Here is an 18,394-nt window from a genome sequence, read left to right as displayed (position 1 = left end):
AGAGAAAACACAAATCGCCACTCTCAGGAAGAGAGGATATCACTACAGGTCAATCAGACATTAAAGCTATAATAAGGGAGTACTATGAACTGTGCTTATAAATTCAACAACTTGGATGAAATGGACCAATTTTTTGGAAACTACTAAACTCAGGATTCACTGAAGAAAAACACAGATAACCTAAACAGTTGTATGTCTACTAAAGAAATTAAATTTGTAATTTTAAGTCTTTCACAAAAGAACCTCCAGGCCCAGATGGTTTCACTGGCAAATTCTACCAAATTTTAAAAGAAGTAATATCAATTCTACACAATCTCTTTCAGAAAACAGAAGTGGTGGAAGCACATTCCAGCTCCCAACTTTTCTGACGTTGCCATTATCCTGATACCAAAACCAGACATGTACAGTACAAAAAAAAAAGAGAAACTATAGTCCAATGTCTCTCATGAACATAGATGCAAAACTCCTCAACAAGATAATAACAGACAAAATCCTGAAAACAATAATACATGATGATGGGGTTTATCCCAAGAATTCAAGGCTAGCTCAACTTTTGAAAATCAATCAACATAATCCAATAGACTAACAGATTACAGAAAAAAAACCACATGATCAAATCAATTTCTGCAGAAAAAGTATTTGAAAAGTTTACATCAATTTGAGATTAAAAGTTCACATCAATTTGAGATTAAAAGTCACAGTCATGTAGAAATAGAAAGTTACTTCCTTAATTTGATGAAGCCCATCTCTCAAAAACCCACAGTTAACAGAAAACTTAATGACGGAAGACTGAATGCTTGCCCTCTAAGATTAAGAACAAAGCTCATGGTTGTTCACTCTCACCATGTTTATTCAACACCATAGCCCTTAGCCAGTTCAATAAAGTAAGAAAAAGCAAGAAAAGAGGTATAGATTGGAAATTAGAAAAATAAAACTGTTCTTATCTGCAGACCATGTAATTGTCTATGAAAAAAATTCCAAGGAGTCTACAAAAAGAATCCTGGAACTTATCAGTGAGTTAGCAAGACTACAAGATACAAGGTCAACATATTTTTTAAAATAAATGATATTTTCATATTCTAGCAATGAACAATTCAATTTTCAATTTTCTGAAATTAAAAAAATATTCTTTACAATAGCTCCAAAAAATCTAAATACTTAAGTATAAATTTGTCAAAGTATGTGCAGTATCTGTGTGCTGAAAACTTAAAAAAACACTAATGAAATAAATCAAAGAAGACCTAAATAAGTGGAGAGATATACCATGTTCATGGATTGGAAAAATCCATATAGTTACAATGTCATTTCTTCCCTATATTGATTTATAAATTCAATGCAGTTCCAATCAAATTCCCAGCATGACTTTTTTTAGGTATAAAAGAACTGATTCAACTACCTCATATTTGCTGTCCAATTATAGTCTACTATATACTATAGTGATATACAGTGGGAAATTCCCTGTGTTTTGCAGTGAGTAGAAATATAGATTTTAGTAATATAACAAATAGGCTTGTGGTAAAATAGTCATCAAATATATGTGACTGTTAAGTGATTTTATGTAATAAAGGAATATACTTGAATATTAATAGAAGTTGGAGGAATGCAGCATGTGAAAAATAAAATGTAATTGAAAAAAACCTGATTTTAAAACTATGTGAAAGGCAAAGGAACTAGAATAGCCAAACTATTTTGAAAAAAAAACATAAAGCTGAAGGAATCACACTACCTGATTTTAAGACTTACTATAAAACTACAGCACTCGAGATAGTGTGGTATTGACAAAGGGACAGACACATATGTCAGTGGAAAACAACTGAACCCAGCGTTAGATTCTATTGGCTACACAAATATGGCCAACTGATTTTTTTTTACAAAGGTGCAAAGACAGTTCAAAGGAGTAAGGACAGTTTTCATCAAATGGTTTTGGAACAATTGGACATCCATATGCAAAAAAGTGAAACTCAATCTAATCCTCACACTTCATAGAAAAATTAACTCAGTATGGCTAAGTGAAATAAGTCAGACAGAGAAAGATGAACACCACATGATCTCATTTATATGTGGAATCTAAAAAGAAAAACCAAACCGAGCTCATAGAGAACAGACTGATAGTTGCCAGAGGCGTATCTGTGTGTGTGTGTGTGTGTGTGTACATGTGCACACGTGTGCAATGGGTGAAGGGAGTCAAAAGGCACAAACTTCCAGTTATAAAGTAAGTCATGGGGATGTAATGTACAGCATAGTGACTAGAGTTAATAATACTCTATTATATATTTGAAACTTGCTAAAAGAGATATTAAAAGTTCTCATCACAAGAAAAAAATTTTTAACTATGTATGGTGATGGTTTTTAACTAGACTTATTGTGGCAATTACTTCACAATATATACAACTATTGAATCATGTTGTACACCTGAAACTAATAGAATGTTATATGTCAGTTATATCTCAATAAAAAAATTAACTCAGAATGGTACATAAGTATAAAACTATGGAACTTTTAAAGGAAAACAGGAGAAAATCCTCATGATTTTAGCTTAGTCAAAGCATTAAGATATGACACCAAATCACCAGCCCATTAAAAAATTTTGATAAACTGGACTCTAATCAAACTAATACCCTTTTTTTCTGTGAAAGACACTGATAAAAGAATGAGAAAAAACAAGCTACAAATAGGGAAAAAATATTTGCAGATCTCACATCTAACAAAGGACTTGTATCAAAAATATGAAAAGAACTCTCAAAATTCAACAGTAAGAAATCAACAACCCAACTTTAAAAACTGGTGGAATAATTTCAACAGATACTTTACCAAAAGTGATATAGACATGGCAAATAAGCACAAGAAAAAATGTTCAACATCACTAGCCAATAGTAAAATGCAAATTAAAACCACAGTGAGAAACCACTATACACCTAATAAAATGGCTAAAAAAAATTTTTAAATAAAATACCAAATGCTGGCAAGAATGTGAAACAGCTAGAACTCTCATGTGTTGCTAATGGGAATGAAAAATGGTACCACCATTCTGGAAAAACAGTCTGGAGATGTTTTATAAAGTTAAACATACACTTGCCATATGACCCAGCAGTCCCACTCTTGGTATTTACCCCAGAGAAATGAAAACGTACGTTCACCCAAAAACCTGTGCATGAATATTAATAGCAGCTCTATTCATAAATACCAAATACTGGAAAAAACCTAAATGTCCTTCAACAAATGAAAGGATAAACAAGCTGCAGTATATCCATATAATGGTGTATTACTCAGTAATAAAAAGGGATAAATCAAAGATACATGCAACTACATGAATGAATCTCAGTGACATTACACTAAGTGCAGGAAGCTAGTCTCAAAAGGTTATATACTCTCTGATTCCATTTATATGACATTCTGGAAAAGGTGAAACTACAGCAACAGAGGATAAATCAACGACCAAGGCTTGGGGTGATGGAAGGGTTTGGATAAAAGGAAAGCAAAAAGATGTGTTCTTTTTTGCCTTCCTTTTAGCCAACAATTTGTGATAAAATTGTTCTGGATCCTGACGGTGGTGGCTGTTACATGAAATTATACACGTGTTACAACTGTATACCAAAAAGTCCATTTTTACTATATGTAAATTTTAAAAAATAATTTAAAAATAGTGGCAATTGATAGAGTTTATATTATATCTTGTTCCAGATAAGATTTTAAATGATTTCCTTTAATTGTAAGATGCTTGGCTAATTATCTTAAGCTAAATATAAACATAAGAAAAACATTTGCTCCCAGAACTTGCTTAAAGGTGAGCCTCAATCGGGACTTCCCTGGGTGGCACAGTGGTTAAGAATCCGCCTGCCAATGCAAGGGACACGGGTTCAATCCCTGGTCCGGGAGGATCCCACATGCCGTGGAGCAGCTAAACCCGTGCGCGGCAACTACTGAGCCTGCGCTCTGGAGCCGGCAAGCCACAATTACTGAGCCCGTGTGCCACAACTACTGAAGCCTGTGTGCCTAGAGCCCATGCTTGGCAACAAGAGAAGCCGCCACAATGAAAAGCCCACGCACCGCAATGAAGAGGAGCCCACGCTCACCGCAACTAAAGAAAGCCCGCATGCAGCAACAAAGACCCAACACAGCCAAAAATAAATAAATAAATAAATTTATTTAAGGAAAAAAAGGTGAGCCTCAATCCTTGAAAAGCTGCTTACCTTAAACTCTCCTTTTTATCCCTTTGATGCTCTCACTTTCTTTTCCATCTTTCTTGGGTGCTCTACTCTGCCTCATCTCTTTCCCCCTTCTTTTCTGTGCTTTTGTCTTTATCCTAGCTTAACTGATCATATTTTAAGCTGATGTATATATTTTACACTATATATTTTGCCACGAATGAAAACAAACTTATACTCCTTGTTCTTTCTTTAAAGTTGAATGACTTGAACATTTTATATTTCCCTAAAATAAAATATTCTGTCAAATTACTTAAAGTTGGTTTTTACCTGTGAATGATTTTCAGAGCTGACATTTCCCCTTCAGTTGCTCAGGGGCTCTCAAGAAAAAAGAAAAACTTTTCTCCCCTGGTCAAATGAAAAGGCAGATTTTTTTCCCCTTAAAGTTGATGTAATTTTCATTGTCTTATATTATGAAGATTAAGCTTTATATAGTCTAGATTTTTTTTTAATTACATCAAAAGTGAAATTGCATTTTTTTAAAAAAAATTGAGAGGCACGCATAGCTACAGGGCATTCCAACAGTGCATTCATTTTTAGGCAAACAACCCCTTTGAAGCCAACATATTTGTTTGCAACCAAGTAGCTATATATAAAACAATCATCTAAGAGATGGACATAGATTAACTTGCAAATGGTTGGTGTCACAGAGGCAGCCATTTGTGTTTAAAGGTGATAATCAGGAATTAAATTGAGCACTAGAAAAGATGTCAGATTATGAAGAAAAATGGGTTTGGGAGATTGTATTAAGAAAAAGATTTTTTTTACGGTATGCAGGCCTCTCACTGTTGTGGCCTCTCCCTTTGCAGGGCACAGGCTCCAGACGCGCAGGCCCAGCGGCCATGGCTCATGGGCCTAGCCACTCCGCAGCATGTGGGATCTTCCCGGACCAGGGCACGAACCCGTGTCCCCTACATCAGCAGGCAGACTCTCAACCACTGTGCCACCAGGGAAGCCCCAAGAAAAAGATTTTAACTAGACTTATCGTGGTGATAATTTCACAATACATACAAATATTGAATCATTATGTTGTACAACTGAAACTAACATAATGTTATAAGTCAATTATACCGCAATAAGAAAAGAAAAGAAAAAGAAATGAGCTGTGTTAAGAAGAAGATGAAGGAAAAACCTGCTTGTAGACTTACAAGGTAAAGGCTAGAAAAATTTGGTAGACTAAGAATTTCTGTACAAAGAGAAAATTTGAGCCAGCTCATCATATAACAAGATAGGGTTGTGGTTTTTTTTTTGCATAAACCAAAGAGAAAAGATGTCTTACTGTTATCTCCAATGCCATCTTCATGTTTTCTTCCACTGTCCTTTTCATTTTCATCTTCTGAGTTTTCTACTTCCTGAATAACCATCCTTTTTCCTTTGGTTTGAGTCTCAGATGCAGGTTCAGAATTTTTCAGATCTCTTTCAACCTCTAACAAGGTTTTCTGAAACATAATCGCCACATTAAAGAAAACTTTTTCCTTTAGTAAAAAGTATAACCATTCTTGCAGGTAAGAATATCAAGATATTAAAAAATGAATAAAGATAACTAAGATAAAGCTTCTTATGGTGGTCTTTTTCTTTTCAAACAACTTCACTGCTTTGTCTGATTAGAACTATACATGTCCACTGTAAAAAAACTTAAAGCATAACAAGTATAAAAGAAGGAAGAAAAAAATCATCTGAAATCCTGCCACTCAGATAAACTATTGACATTCTGATGATCATCTTCCTGGATATATTTGTATGCAGATACAAACAGAGGTGTCCAGTTTTATACAAATTAAACCATACTATACATGTTTTTTTAAGTCATGTTGAAAGTTCTTTAATATTTTATGCCAACTAGAAAATTTTAAAAATATATCAAACCATTTTGCTTCCTTCCTCATCTTTAACACCTTACTGAGGTATAATTGACATAAACTGCACATACTTAAAGAGCACAAGTTTTAATAGATTTTGATGTAATAATAAACATATCCACCATTCACAAAACATTTCTTCCTATCTTTTTGTTATGATTCCCTTTTGCTCATCCCTGCAACCACTGTTCTTTCTGTTACGATAGTTTGTATTTTCCAGTTTTTTATATAAGTAGAATCATAATACATATACTCTTTTTGTCTGGCTTCTTTCACTTAGCATAATTATTTTGAAATTTATCCATGTCTTATGAACCTATTAGTTCATTCCCTTTTATTGTTCAGTAGTATTCTATTATATGCTTACAAAATGATTTATCCATTCACCTATTGATGGACATTTTAGGCTATTTTCAGTTTTTGGCAATTACAAATGAAGCCATTATAAACATTCGTGCTTAAATCTTTGTATGGACATATGCTTGTATTTTTCTTGGTGAATACTCGGAGTGGAATGACTGGGTCATGCAGTAGGCGTATGATTGTTTTGTTTAACTTTTTACCTGTATTCCAAAGCAGTGGGATCATTTTATATTCCCAAGTTTCAGTTCTCCCACATGCCCACCAACACTTAGTATGGTCAATCATTTTCATTTTAGCTGTCTAACAGGTTTGTAGTGGTATCTCTTGTGGTTTTATGTTTCTCTAATGACTAATGACATTGAGCATCTTTTCATGTGCTTATTTTCCACTCACGTAACTTTTGGTGACGTGTCTGATCAAATATCTTGCTTATTTTTCTTCAACCTGTTTGTTTTCTTATTATTGAGTTTTTAAAGTTCTGTATATATTCAGGACACAAGCCCTTTGTTGGATACATGATTGCAAATATTTTCCCCCAGTCTATGGCTTGTCTTTTTATTCTTCTGATAAAATAAATAAAAACTTTTTAATTTTGATGAAGCCCAATTATCAACTTTTTATAGATTATGCCTCTGTGTCACACCTAAGGAATATTTGTCTCATCCAAGGTCATAAAGATTTTCTCTTATGTTTTCTTCTAGAACTGACATACTCCAAGTTTTATATTAAGGTATATGATCCGCTTTGAGTTAATCTTTACATATGGTTAAGGTAAAAATGTATTTGGTTAAGGTCTAAAGTTAATATGTAAACATGAACTTATGTTGGATAGTAAAATTAAAAGTGGTTTTCCTTGTTTCAATTTTTTTTTAGAATATTAAAATGCTAACTTTTTAATGAACATACCACTATAAAAAGGAAATACTATGGGGTCAAGATGTGTTCCTAAGCTGCACCCTAAACCTAATCCACTGAAATGCTGACTTGATAATTGCAGCTGATACAGTAGGGACATCAGCTGCCTCTCAGAAAGAGTTAGATAACCTGAAAGGTATGTGGAAACAGTGACAACTTATTGGTGGAAGACAGTTCTCCAGGGGTTTCCCATATTTCTGAATATATTGTAAGCAGAGGAGCTAAACCACCTTTGTTCTTTTTTTTAATTTGATTTATAACAACAGGAATTTATTTCTCAGTTCTGAAGACTGGGAAGTCCAAGTTTAAGGTGCTAGCAGATTTGGTTTCTGGTGAGGGCCTGCTTTCTGGTTCACAGACAGCTGTCTTCCTGCTGTATCTGCACTTGGTGAAAGGGACCTAGATTATCTTTTTAAGGATGTTTGTACTGAGAACAGCCCTGGGAAATAGAGAATGCCCTATCTGGGCATTCTGCCGCTCACACGGAACTTGGTGGCCAGGGTAACAGACATGAGCTTCAAGCTCATCGGCTTGCCATGCCATGAGTAGCAAAGTCTTTTCTGCCTGACCCAGGAATCTTGTATATTCTTCTAGGCCACCTTGCTAATTTACATGTAGGGTAAACTCTCAGGCCCTTCACAGCTCTTGACACTTACCTCTACTCCATAGGATTGAATACAGATCCCCTAAGTGCATATCTGAGTCAGTTTACTGTTAGGGATGCTATGGTTATCACGCAAACTAAGGAATAAACACTCTTTTATGGCCGTCAAGCTCATGCTTAATCCTACCTAGGAAAGTTCTACACCATTTGCATAATAAATTGAACTTGGCTCAAAGAAAAGAACTGCCTACAAAGCTTCAGGAAAGAGAAAATTATTTGTCCTTCAGGAGTAGGTTTATGATTTTGGACAATTTAAGAGCCAGCTTTCTTCCACTTCAAATAGATGTTAACACTGGGAATGTCTGAGATGTACCTCTCTCTCTTTTTTTTTTTAACATCTTTATTGGAGTATAATTGCTTTACAATGGTGTGTTAGTTTCTGCTTTATAACCAAGTGAATCAGCTATACATATAAATATATCCCCATATCTCTTCCCTCTTGCGACTCCCTCTCACCCTCCCTATCCCACCTTGCTAGGTGGTCACGAAGCACCAAGCTGATCTCCCTGTGCTATGCAGCTGCTTCCCATGAGCTATCGGTTTTACATTCGGTAGTGTATATATGTCCATGCCACTCTCTCACTTTGTCCCAGCTTCCCCTTCCCCCTCCCCGTGTCCTCAAGTCCATTCTCTGCATCCACCTCACTACAAATAACTCAATTTCGTTTCTTTTTGTGGCTGAGTAATATGCCACTGTTTATATGTGCCACATCTTCTTTATCCATTCACCTGTCAACGGACACTTACGTTGCTTCCATGTCCTAGCTATTGTAAATAGAGCTGCAATGAACATTGTGGTACATGACTGTTTTTTGAATTATGGTTTTCTCAGGGTATATGTCCAGTAGTGGGATTGCTGTGTCGTATGGTAGTTCTATTTTTAGTTTTTTAAGGAACCTCCATACTGTTCTCCATAGTGGCTGTATCAGTTTCCACTCCCACTAACAGTGCAAGAGAGTTCCCTTTTCTCCACACCCTCTCCAGCATTTGTTGTTTGTAGAATTTTTGATGATGCCCATTCTAACTGGTGTGAAGTGATACCTCACTGCAGTTTTGATTTGCATTTCTCTAATTAGTGATGTTGAGCAGCTTCTCATGTGCTTCTTGGCCATCTGTATATCTTCTTTGGAGAAATGTCTATTTAGGTCTTCTGCCCATTTGTGGATTGGGCTGTATGTTTTTTTGATATTGAGCTGCAAGACCTGCTTGTAAATTTTGGAAATTAATCCTTTGTCAGTTGCTTCATTTGCAAATATTTTCTCCCATTCTGAGGGTTGTCTTTTCCTGCTATTTATGTTTTCCTTTGCTGTGCAAAAGCTTTTAAGTTTCATTAGGTCCCATTATGTTTATTTTTGTTTTTATTTCCATTTCTCTAGGAGCTGGGTCAAAAAGGATCTTGCTGTGATTTATATCATAGAGTGTTCTGCCTATGTTTTCCTCTAGGAGTTTTAGAGTGTCTGGCCTTACATTTAGGTCTTTAATCCATTTTGAGCTTATTTTTGTGGTGTTAGGGAGTCTTCTAATTTCATCCTTTTACATGCAGCTATCCAGTTTTCCCAGCACCATTTATTGAAGAGGCTTTCTTTTCTACATTGTATATTCTTGCCTCCTTTATCAAAAACAAGGTGACCATATGTGCTTGGGTTTATCTCTGGGCTTTCTATCCTGTTCCATCGATCTATATTTCTGTTTTTGTGCCAGTACAATACTGTACTGCTGTAGCTTTGTAGTATAGTCTGAAGTCAGGGAGCCTGATTCCTCCAGGTCCATTTTTCTTTCTCAAGATTGCTTTGGCTATACGGGATCTTTTGTGTTTTCATACAAATTGTGCAATTTTTTGTTCCAGTTCTGTGAAAATATGCCAGTGGTAGTGTGATAGGGGTTGCACTGAATCCGTAGATTGCTTTGGGTAGTATAGTCATTTTCACAATGTTGATTCTTCCAATCCAAGAACATGGTATATCTCTCCATCTATTTGTATCATCTTTAATTTCTTTCATCAGTGTGTTATAGTTTTCTGCATACAGGTCTTTTGTCTTCTTAGGTAGGTTTGTTCCTAGGTGTGTTATTCTTTTTGCTGCCATGGTAAATGGGAGTGTTTCCTTAATTTCTCTTTCGGATTTTTCATCATTAGTGTAAAAGAATGCAAGAGATTTCTGTGAATTAATTTTGTATCCTATTTTATCAAATTCATTGATTAGCTGTAGTAGTTTTCCAGTAGCATCTTTAGGATTCTCTATGTATAGTATCATATCATCTGCAAACAGTGACAGCTTTATTTCTTTTCCAATATGGATTCCTTTTATTTCTTTTTCTTCTCTGATTGCTGTGGCTAAAACTTCCAAAACTATGTTGAATAATAGTGGTAAGAGTGGGCATCCTTGTCTTGTTCCTGATCTTAGTGAAAATGGTTACAGTTTTTCACCATTGAGTATGATGTTGGCCATGGGTTTGTCATATATGGCCTTTATTATGCTGAGGTAAGTTCCATCTATGCCTACTTTCTGGAGGGTTTTTATCATAAATGGGTGCTGAATTTTGTTGAAAGCTTTTTCTGCATCTATTGAGATGATCATATGGTTTTTATTCTTCAATTTGTTAATATGGTGTATCACATTGATTAATTTGCATATATTGAAGGTTCCTTGCATTCCTGAGATAAACCCCACTTGTTCATGGTGTACAATCCTTTTAATGTGCTGTTGGATTGTTTGCTAGTATTTTGTTGACGATTTTTGGATCTATGTACATCAGTGATATTGGCCTGTAGTTTTCTTTGTGACTTCTTTGTCTGGTTTTGGTATCAGGGTGATGGTGGCCTCGTAGAATGAGTTTGAGAGTGTTCCTCCCTCTGCTATATTTTGGAAGAGTTTGACAAGGATAGGTGTTAGCTCTTCTATAAATGTTTGATAGAATTTTCTTGTGAAGCCATGTGGTCCTGGGCTTTTGTTTGTTGGAAGATTTTTAATCAGTTTCAATTTTAGTGCTTGTGATTGGTCTCTTTATATTTTCTATTTCTCCCTGTTTCAGTTTCAGAAGGTTGTGCTTTTCTAAGAATTTGTCCAGTTCTTCCAGGTTGTCCATTTTATTGACAGAGTTGCTTGTAGTAATCTCTCATGATCCTTTGTATTTCTGCAGTGTCAGTTGTTACTTCTCCTTTTTCATTTCTAATTCTATTGATTTGAGTCTTCTCCCTTTTTTTTGATGAGTCTAGCTAATGGTTTATCAATTTTGTTTTTCTTCTCAAAGAACAAGCTTTTAATTTTATTGATATTTGCTATTTTTTCCTTCATTTATTTTTCATTTATTTCTGATCTGATCTTTATGATTTCTTTTCTTCTGCTAACTTTGGGGGTTTTGGTTCTTCTTTCTCTAATTGCTTTAGGTGTAAAGTTAGGTTGTTTCTTTGAGATGTTTCTTGTTTCTCTTAAGGTAGTAGTGTATTGCTATAAACTTCCCTCTTAGTACTGATTTTGCTACATCCCATAGGTTTAATGTCATAATGTTTTCATTGTCCTTTGTTTCTAGGTATTTTTTGATTTCCACTTTGATTTCTTCAGTGATCTCGTGGTTATTAAGGTGTGTATTGTTTAGCCTCCATGTGTTTGTATATTTTACAGATTTTTGCCTGTAATTAATATCTAGTCTCATTGCATTGTGGACGGAAAAGATACTTGATACGATTTCAATTTTCTTAAATTCACCAAGGCTTGATTTGTGACCCAAGATATGATCTCTCCTGGAGGATGTTCCATGAGCAGTAGAGGAAAATGTGTATTCTGTTGTTTTTGGATGGAATGTCCTATAAATATCAATTAAGTCCATCTTGTTTAATGTATCATTTAAAGCTTGTGTTTCCTTATTTATTTTCATTTTGGATGATCTGTCCATTGGTGAAAGTGGAGTGTTAACGTCCCCTACTATGATTGTGTTACTGTCGATTTCCCCTTTTATGGCTGTTAGCATTTGCCTTATGTATTGAGGTGCTCCTATGTTGGGTGCATAAATATTTACAATTGTTATATCTTCTTCTTGTATTGAGCCCTTGATCATTATGTAGTGTCCTTCTTTGTCTCTGGTAATAGTCTTTATTTTAAATTATATTTTGTCTGATATGAGAATTGCTACTCCAGCTTACTTTTGATTTCCATTTTCATGGAATATCTTTTTCCATCTCCTTTCAGTCTGTACGTGTCCTTAGGTCTGAAGTGGGTCTCTTGTAGACAGCATAAGTATGGGTCTTGTTTTTGTATGCATTCAGCCAGTCTATTTCTTTTGGTTGGAGCATTTAATCCATTTACATTTAAGGCAATTATTGATGTGTATGTTCCTATTAACATTTTCTAAATTTCTGTCATTTGTTATTGTAGGTCTTTTCCTTCTCCTGTGTTTCCTGCCTAGAAAAGTTCCTTGAGCATTTGTTGTAAAGCTTGTTTGGTGGTGCTGTATTCTCTTAGGTTCTGCTTGTCTGTAAAGGTTTTAATTTCTCTGTCGAATCTGAATGAGATCCTTGCTGGGTAGAGTAATCTTGGGTGTAGGTTTTTCCCTTTCATCACTTTAAATATGTCCTGCCACTCCCTTCTGGCTTGCAGAGTTTCTGCTGAAAGATCAGCTGTTAACCTTATGGGAGTCCCTTGTATGTTGTTGTTTTTCCCTTGATGCTCTTAATATTTTTTCTCTGTATTTAAATTTTGATAGTTTGATTAATATGTGTCTTGGCATGTTTCTCCTTGAATTTATCCTGTATGGGACTCTCTGCGCTTCCTGGAGTTGACTATTTTCTTTCCCATGTTAGGGAAGTTTTCAACTATAATCTCATCAAATATTTTCTCTCTTTTTCTCTTCTTTTTCAGGGACCTGTATAATTCGAATGTTGGTGCGTTTAATGTTGTCCCAGAGGTCTCTGAGACTGTCCTCAATTCTTTCCATTCTTTTTTCTTTATTCTGCTCTGCAGTAGTTATTTCCACTATTTTATCTTCCAGGTCACTTATCTGTTCTTCTTCCTCAGTTATTCTGCTATTGATTCCTTCTAGAGAATTTTAATTTCATTCATTGTGTTGTTCATCATCGTTTGTTTGCTCTTTAGTTCTTCTAGGTCCTTGTTAAACGTTTGTTGTATTTTCTCCATTCTTTTTCCAAGATTTTGGATCACCTTTACTATCATTATTCTGAATTCTTTTTCAGGTAGACTGCCTATTTCCTCTTCATTTGTTTGGTCTGGTGGGTTTTTACCTTGCTCCTTCATCTGATGTGTGTTTCTCTGTCTTCTCATTTTGCTTAACTTACTGTGTTTGGGGCCTCCTTTTTGCAGGGTGCAGATTTGTAGTTCCCATTGTTTTTGGTGTCTACACCCACTGGCTATGGTTGGTTCAGTGGGTTGTGTAGGCTTCCCTGTGGAGGGGGCTGGTGCCTGTGTTCTGGTGGATGAGGCTGGATCTTGTCTTTCTGGTGGGCAGATCTGCATCTGGTGGTGTGTTTTGGATTTTCTATGATCTGATTATGATTTTACACAGCCTTTCTGCTAAAAGGTGGGGTTGTGTTCCTGCCTTGGTAGTTGTTTGGCATAGGGTGTACAGCACTGTTGCTTGCTGGTCGTTGAGTGGAGCTGTGTCTTGTCGTTGAGATGGAGATCTCTGGGATATTTTTGCTGTGATATTACATGGAGCTGGGAGGTCTGTGGTGGACCAATGTCCTGAACTCAGCCCTCCCACCTCAGAGGCACAGGCCTGACTCCCAGCCTGGTCACCAAGACCCTGTCATCCACACGGCTCAGAATAAAAGGGAGAAAAAAAGAAAGAAGGGAAGTAAAAAATAAATAAAATAAAGTTATAAAATAAAGAATAATTTTTAAAAATAAAAACAAAATTTGAAAATAATAAGAAAGAAAGAAGAGAGCAACCAAACCAAAGAACAATTCCACCAATGATAACAGATGCTAAAAACTATACTAAAGAAAACTCCAAAAAACGGACAGACAGAACCCTAGGACAAATGGTAAAAGCAAAGCTATACAGACAAAATCACAGAAGCATAAACATACACACTCACAAAAAGAGAAAAAGGAAAAAAAAAAAAAACATATATATATCATTGCTTCCAAAGTCCACTCCCTCAATTTGGGATGATTCATTGTCTATTCAGGTATTCCACAGATGCAGGGTACATCAAGTTGATTGTGGAGATTTAATCCACTGCTCCTGAGGCTGCTGGGAGAGATTTCCCTTTCTCTTCTTTGTTTGCACAGCTCCTGGGGTTCACCTTTAGATTTGGCCCTAGCTCTGCATGTAAGTCGCCTGAGGGCATCTGTTCCCGCTCAGACAGGACGGGGTTAAAGGCTCTGGCTCCCTAAGGCCGGGGTCGGGCCGGGTACGGAATGTGGGGTAAGCCTGCGGTGGCAGAGCTGGTGTGATGTTGCAATAGCCTGAGGTGTGCCATGTGTTCTCCTGGGGAAGTTGTCCCTGGATCACAGGACCCTGGTAGTGGCAGGCTGCACAGGCTCCCAGGAGGGGAGGTGTGGATAGTGACCTGTGCTTGCACACAGGCTTCTTCGTGGCTGCGGCAGCAGCCTGAGCATTTCACGCCCGTCTCTGCGGTCCGCGCTGATAGCCACAGCTCATGCCCACCTCTGGAGCTTGTTTCAGCAGTGCTCTGAATCCCCTCTCCTTGTGCACCACGGAACGAGGCAAGAAAAAGTCTCTTGCCTCTTCGGCAGTTCCAGACTTTCCCCCCCAGACTCCCTCCCAGCTAGCTGTGGTGCAGTAGCCCCCTTCAGGCTATGTTCACATAGCCAACCCCAGTCCTCTCCCTGGGATCTGACCTCCAATGCCGGAGCCTCAGCTCCCAGCCCCTGCCCGCCCCGGCAGATGAGCAGACAAGCCTCTCGGGCTGGTGAGTGCTGGTCAGCACCAATCCTCTGTGCAGGAATGTCTCTGCTTTGCCCTCCACACCCCTGTTGCTGCGCACTTCTCCGTGGCCTAGAAGCTTCCCCCCTCCGCCGTGTGCAGCCTCCGCCCACGAAGGGGCTTCCTAGTGTGTGGAAACCTTTCCTCCTTCACAGCTCCCTCCCACTGGTGCAGGTCCCTTCCCTATTCTTTTGTCCCTGCTTTTTCTTTTCTATTTTGCCCTACCCAGGTACGTGGGGAGTTTCTTGCCTTTTGGGAAGTCTGGGTTCTTCTGTCAGCGGTCAGTAGGTGTTCTGTAGGAATTGTTCCACATGTAGATGTAGTTCTGATGTATCTGTGGGAAGGAAGGTGATCTCCGCATCTTACTCTTCCACCATCTTGAAGCTCCTCATACCTATTTCTTAAAGCTGTGTCCTAATCCTCAACATCATTTTTCCAGCAAGACTGATATCATTTTAACATAAATACAGAAATAGCAAACTATAGAATTAGGTGAGGTATCACTTTCTGTACTTACTTTGGCCAACTCATTATCAGGTTCAACAACCAGTACTTTATTCAAATCTTTTATAGCTTCCTGGAGCTTGTTTTGATGTTTATACGTAGTGGCACGGCGCAGAAGAGCTGAAAATTTACCAAAATAAAAGACATACTTTAACATATGGCATTATGATTATAACACACTTTTCAAGTGTAAGTATATATGTAACATAGAACAGTTTAGAATGCGATTGTGCAAACTACATCAACTTCCAACGACCTGGCCTCTGGGTGCTCCAGTCCCTGCCAGCTCCTCCAAGGGCTGAGAGACTCGGTACCTCACCCCTCAGAGGCACCATGCTGTGCTACAATAATGGGAAGGTCTTCACTAAACAGTAACATGCTCCTCCTTATAATCATCACTAGTATTATTTCCACTTTACGAACATTTAGAAAACCCTTCCTTTAAATTTAGTACATTACTGACCAGCACCTGACCCAGAATCTGGGCTGTTAGTGAAATCTCTATAGCACAGGGAACTGAAGGAATCCTGGTGATTATGTCAACTAGGTTCAGAAATTGAATACTTTAGCAATTTGTATGAGGGTTGTTTTTTTTTTTTGTAGGTTACAATATCTAATTTGATCATTTTTTAATACTGAAATGAATGCCTTCCTAGTCCGATTGTTATTAACTATATAATGAGAGAATTTTGTGTAGTTAGACATGATTTTGAAAAGAATCAGTCTTGGTAATTCTGAAAAGTGAGATATTTATATCTGATTTAATACACTATTTTATTTTAGATTTTTTTTTTGATGTGGACCATTTTTAAAGTCTTTATGGAATTTGTTACAATAATGCTTCTGTTTTATGTTTTGGTTTTTTGGCCACAGGCATGTAGGATCTTAGCTTCCCAACCAGGCATTGAACCCACACCCCCTGCATTGGAATGTGAAGTCTTAACCACTGGATTGCCAGGGAAGTCCCAATATGCTATTTTAAAACATAAATTTCACTAGTTTGATTTTAGTCCTAGAATGAGCCACGAAAATCTAGAGGATAAATCATTTTATCATAAGTGTAATCAAAATTGTAGCATAAGTACAAGTTTAGCTTTTACTATTACCACTCAGATTTCAGAAGGGATTGTCCATAAAGAAATATTCATGATATAACAAATACCATTTTTAAAGACTTTTTACTTTGGAAAATACTTTAGATTTACATAAAGTTGCAAAGCTAATACAGATAGTTCTCATATACCTTCACCCAGCTTTCACTAATGCTAACATCTTATATAACGCCGGTATTTTTGCCAAAACTAAGAAAATAACATTGGTACAATACTGTCAACTAAACTACAGGCTTTCTTTGGATTTCACCAATTTCTCCACTAATGTCCTTTTTCTGTTCCAGGATGTAATCAAATACCACACTGCATTCAGAGCAATTATTTTTTGAGTAAAAAATAAAATTTTAAACAGGAAGATATTTATCCACTTAAGAAAACCTAAGACTTTTCAATGCTTTATGGCCATAATGATGGCCATAGTGGCTCTGTCAAATTTTTTTTTAAGTAGTGAAGATTCTGGTGCTTAAGGAATTATTCAATCAAGGAAGAATGAAAACAGAAGGCCATTCTACTGGCAGAAGAGTAGCACAGTGGTTGAATGTGGGCTCCTGATGTCTCATCCAGTGTTAAGTCCTGGCTCTGTCACTTACTAGCAGTGTGATCTTAGGTGAGTTGTTCAATCACTCTATGCCTCAGTGTCCTTTTGTAAAATGAGTGTGCTAATAATAGTACCTGCACATTTACTGAGCTGTTGTGAAAATTAATGGAGTTAATACATGTACTACATGGCACAGGGCCTGGCACAGTGATGGTGTGGGCCCATCAGGAGATCGTAAAACCTTTACCAGGCACCTGCCTAAAGCTGGGAGCCCACCGGTACTCTGTGATAGAGACAACACACAGGCACGGGAGAACTCTACTGGGGAAAGGAGAGCAATCCATTATGATGACAGTCAGTCTGATGCACTGGGATCTACCCTCAGCACAACCATGGTTTCTGCCCATCCATGTTTGTAGGCATGTGAAAAAAAAATTAAGTGGTTATATTTATCTGAATCTGTAAGTATTTAAAGAAATAGAATGAGTCTGTTATAACTTATGCCACTTCATTTTGGAATGACTCCCTGATAACAGAAAAGGAGAGTGGAGTCTGACTTGCATACTTCAGGCTTGGACCACAGCAAGGTGGTGCAGTCACTGAGACAGGAAATCAGAACACAGGACAGGTGTTGGTGGAAAGATGTAGTCAGTTTTAGACACATTTAATTTAAAATGTCTATGGACATCTAGGTGGAAAAGCCCACAAAGCAGCTGGGAGAAAGTTCTAGAGCTCTGGTGTGGACTTATTTTATTACATTAATAAATATTTTTAAATCTATATTAAATTATACTTAAATTTATTTTTGAATAAAAAGATACAGTTCAATAAGCCAGTCACAAAAAGATAAATACTGTATGATTTCATTCATATGACATACCTAAAATAATAAAATCACAGAAACAGAAAGTAGACTGGTGGTTGCCAGAGGCTGGGGTGGGTGGAGAGAATAGAGAGTTGCTGTTTAATGGGTGCACTTTCAGATTTTAAAAGTTCTGGAGATGGATGGTGGTGATGACTGCACAACAATATGAATGTATTTAATACCACCGAACTATTCACTTAAAAATGATTAAGGTGGTAAATTTTATGTTATGTCAATTTTACCACAATAAAAAAAAATTGAAAGAAAAAAAAACACAAACCACAATTCAAATGCAAGCATGAGATATTTCTTTTAAAACACATGTACACTTTATTCAATCAGTCATCTGGGATTATTAGCTACTTCAATGCAAATAATTAGGAACTTAAATTCCAAGTTAAACTTGAAATTAAAAGTAACTTGAGGGGGGCTTCCCTGGTGGCACAGTGGTTGAGAGTCCGCCTGC

The 18,394-nt window shown here is 36.9% G+C and overlaps 1 protein-coding gene across 1 annotated transcript in view; it reads right to left on the bottom strand.

Moving 5' to 3' along the window:
* Positions 1-18,394, bottom strand: part of SPAG1 (sperm associated antigen 1) — a 97,363-nt gene that overhangs the window by 52,439 nt on the left and 26,530 nt on the right. The window contains exons 10-11 of the mRNA XM_032609889.1: positions 15,427-15,533; positions 5,485-5,644 (exon numbers count right to left, since the gene is read on the bottom strand). Coding sequence (XP_032465780.1) covers positions 5,485-5,644; positions 15,427-15,533 — 267 coding nt within the window. The remainder of the gene's footprint in view (positions 1-5,484; positions 5,645-15,426; positions 15,534-18,394) is intronic.

Source organism: Phocoena sinus, chromosome 17 (genome assembly GCF_008692025.1).
Source record: "Phocoena sinus isolate mPhoSin1 chromosome 17, mPhoSin1.pri, whole genome shotgun sequence".
In the NCBI taxonomy this organism is placed as follows: domain Eukaryota; kingdom Metazoa; phylum Chordata; class Mammalia; order Artiodactyla; family Phocoenidae; genus Phocoena; species Phocoena sinus.
Note: the sequence above shows the minus strand (reverse complement) of the source record. Positions and strands in the feature narration are given on the sequence as shown.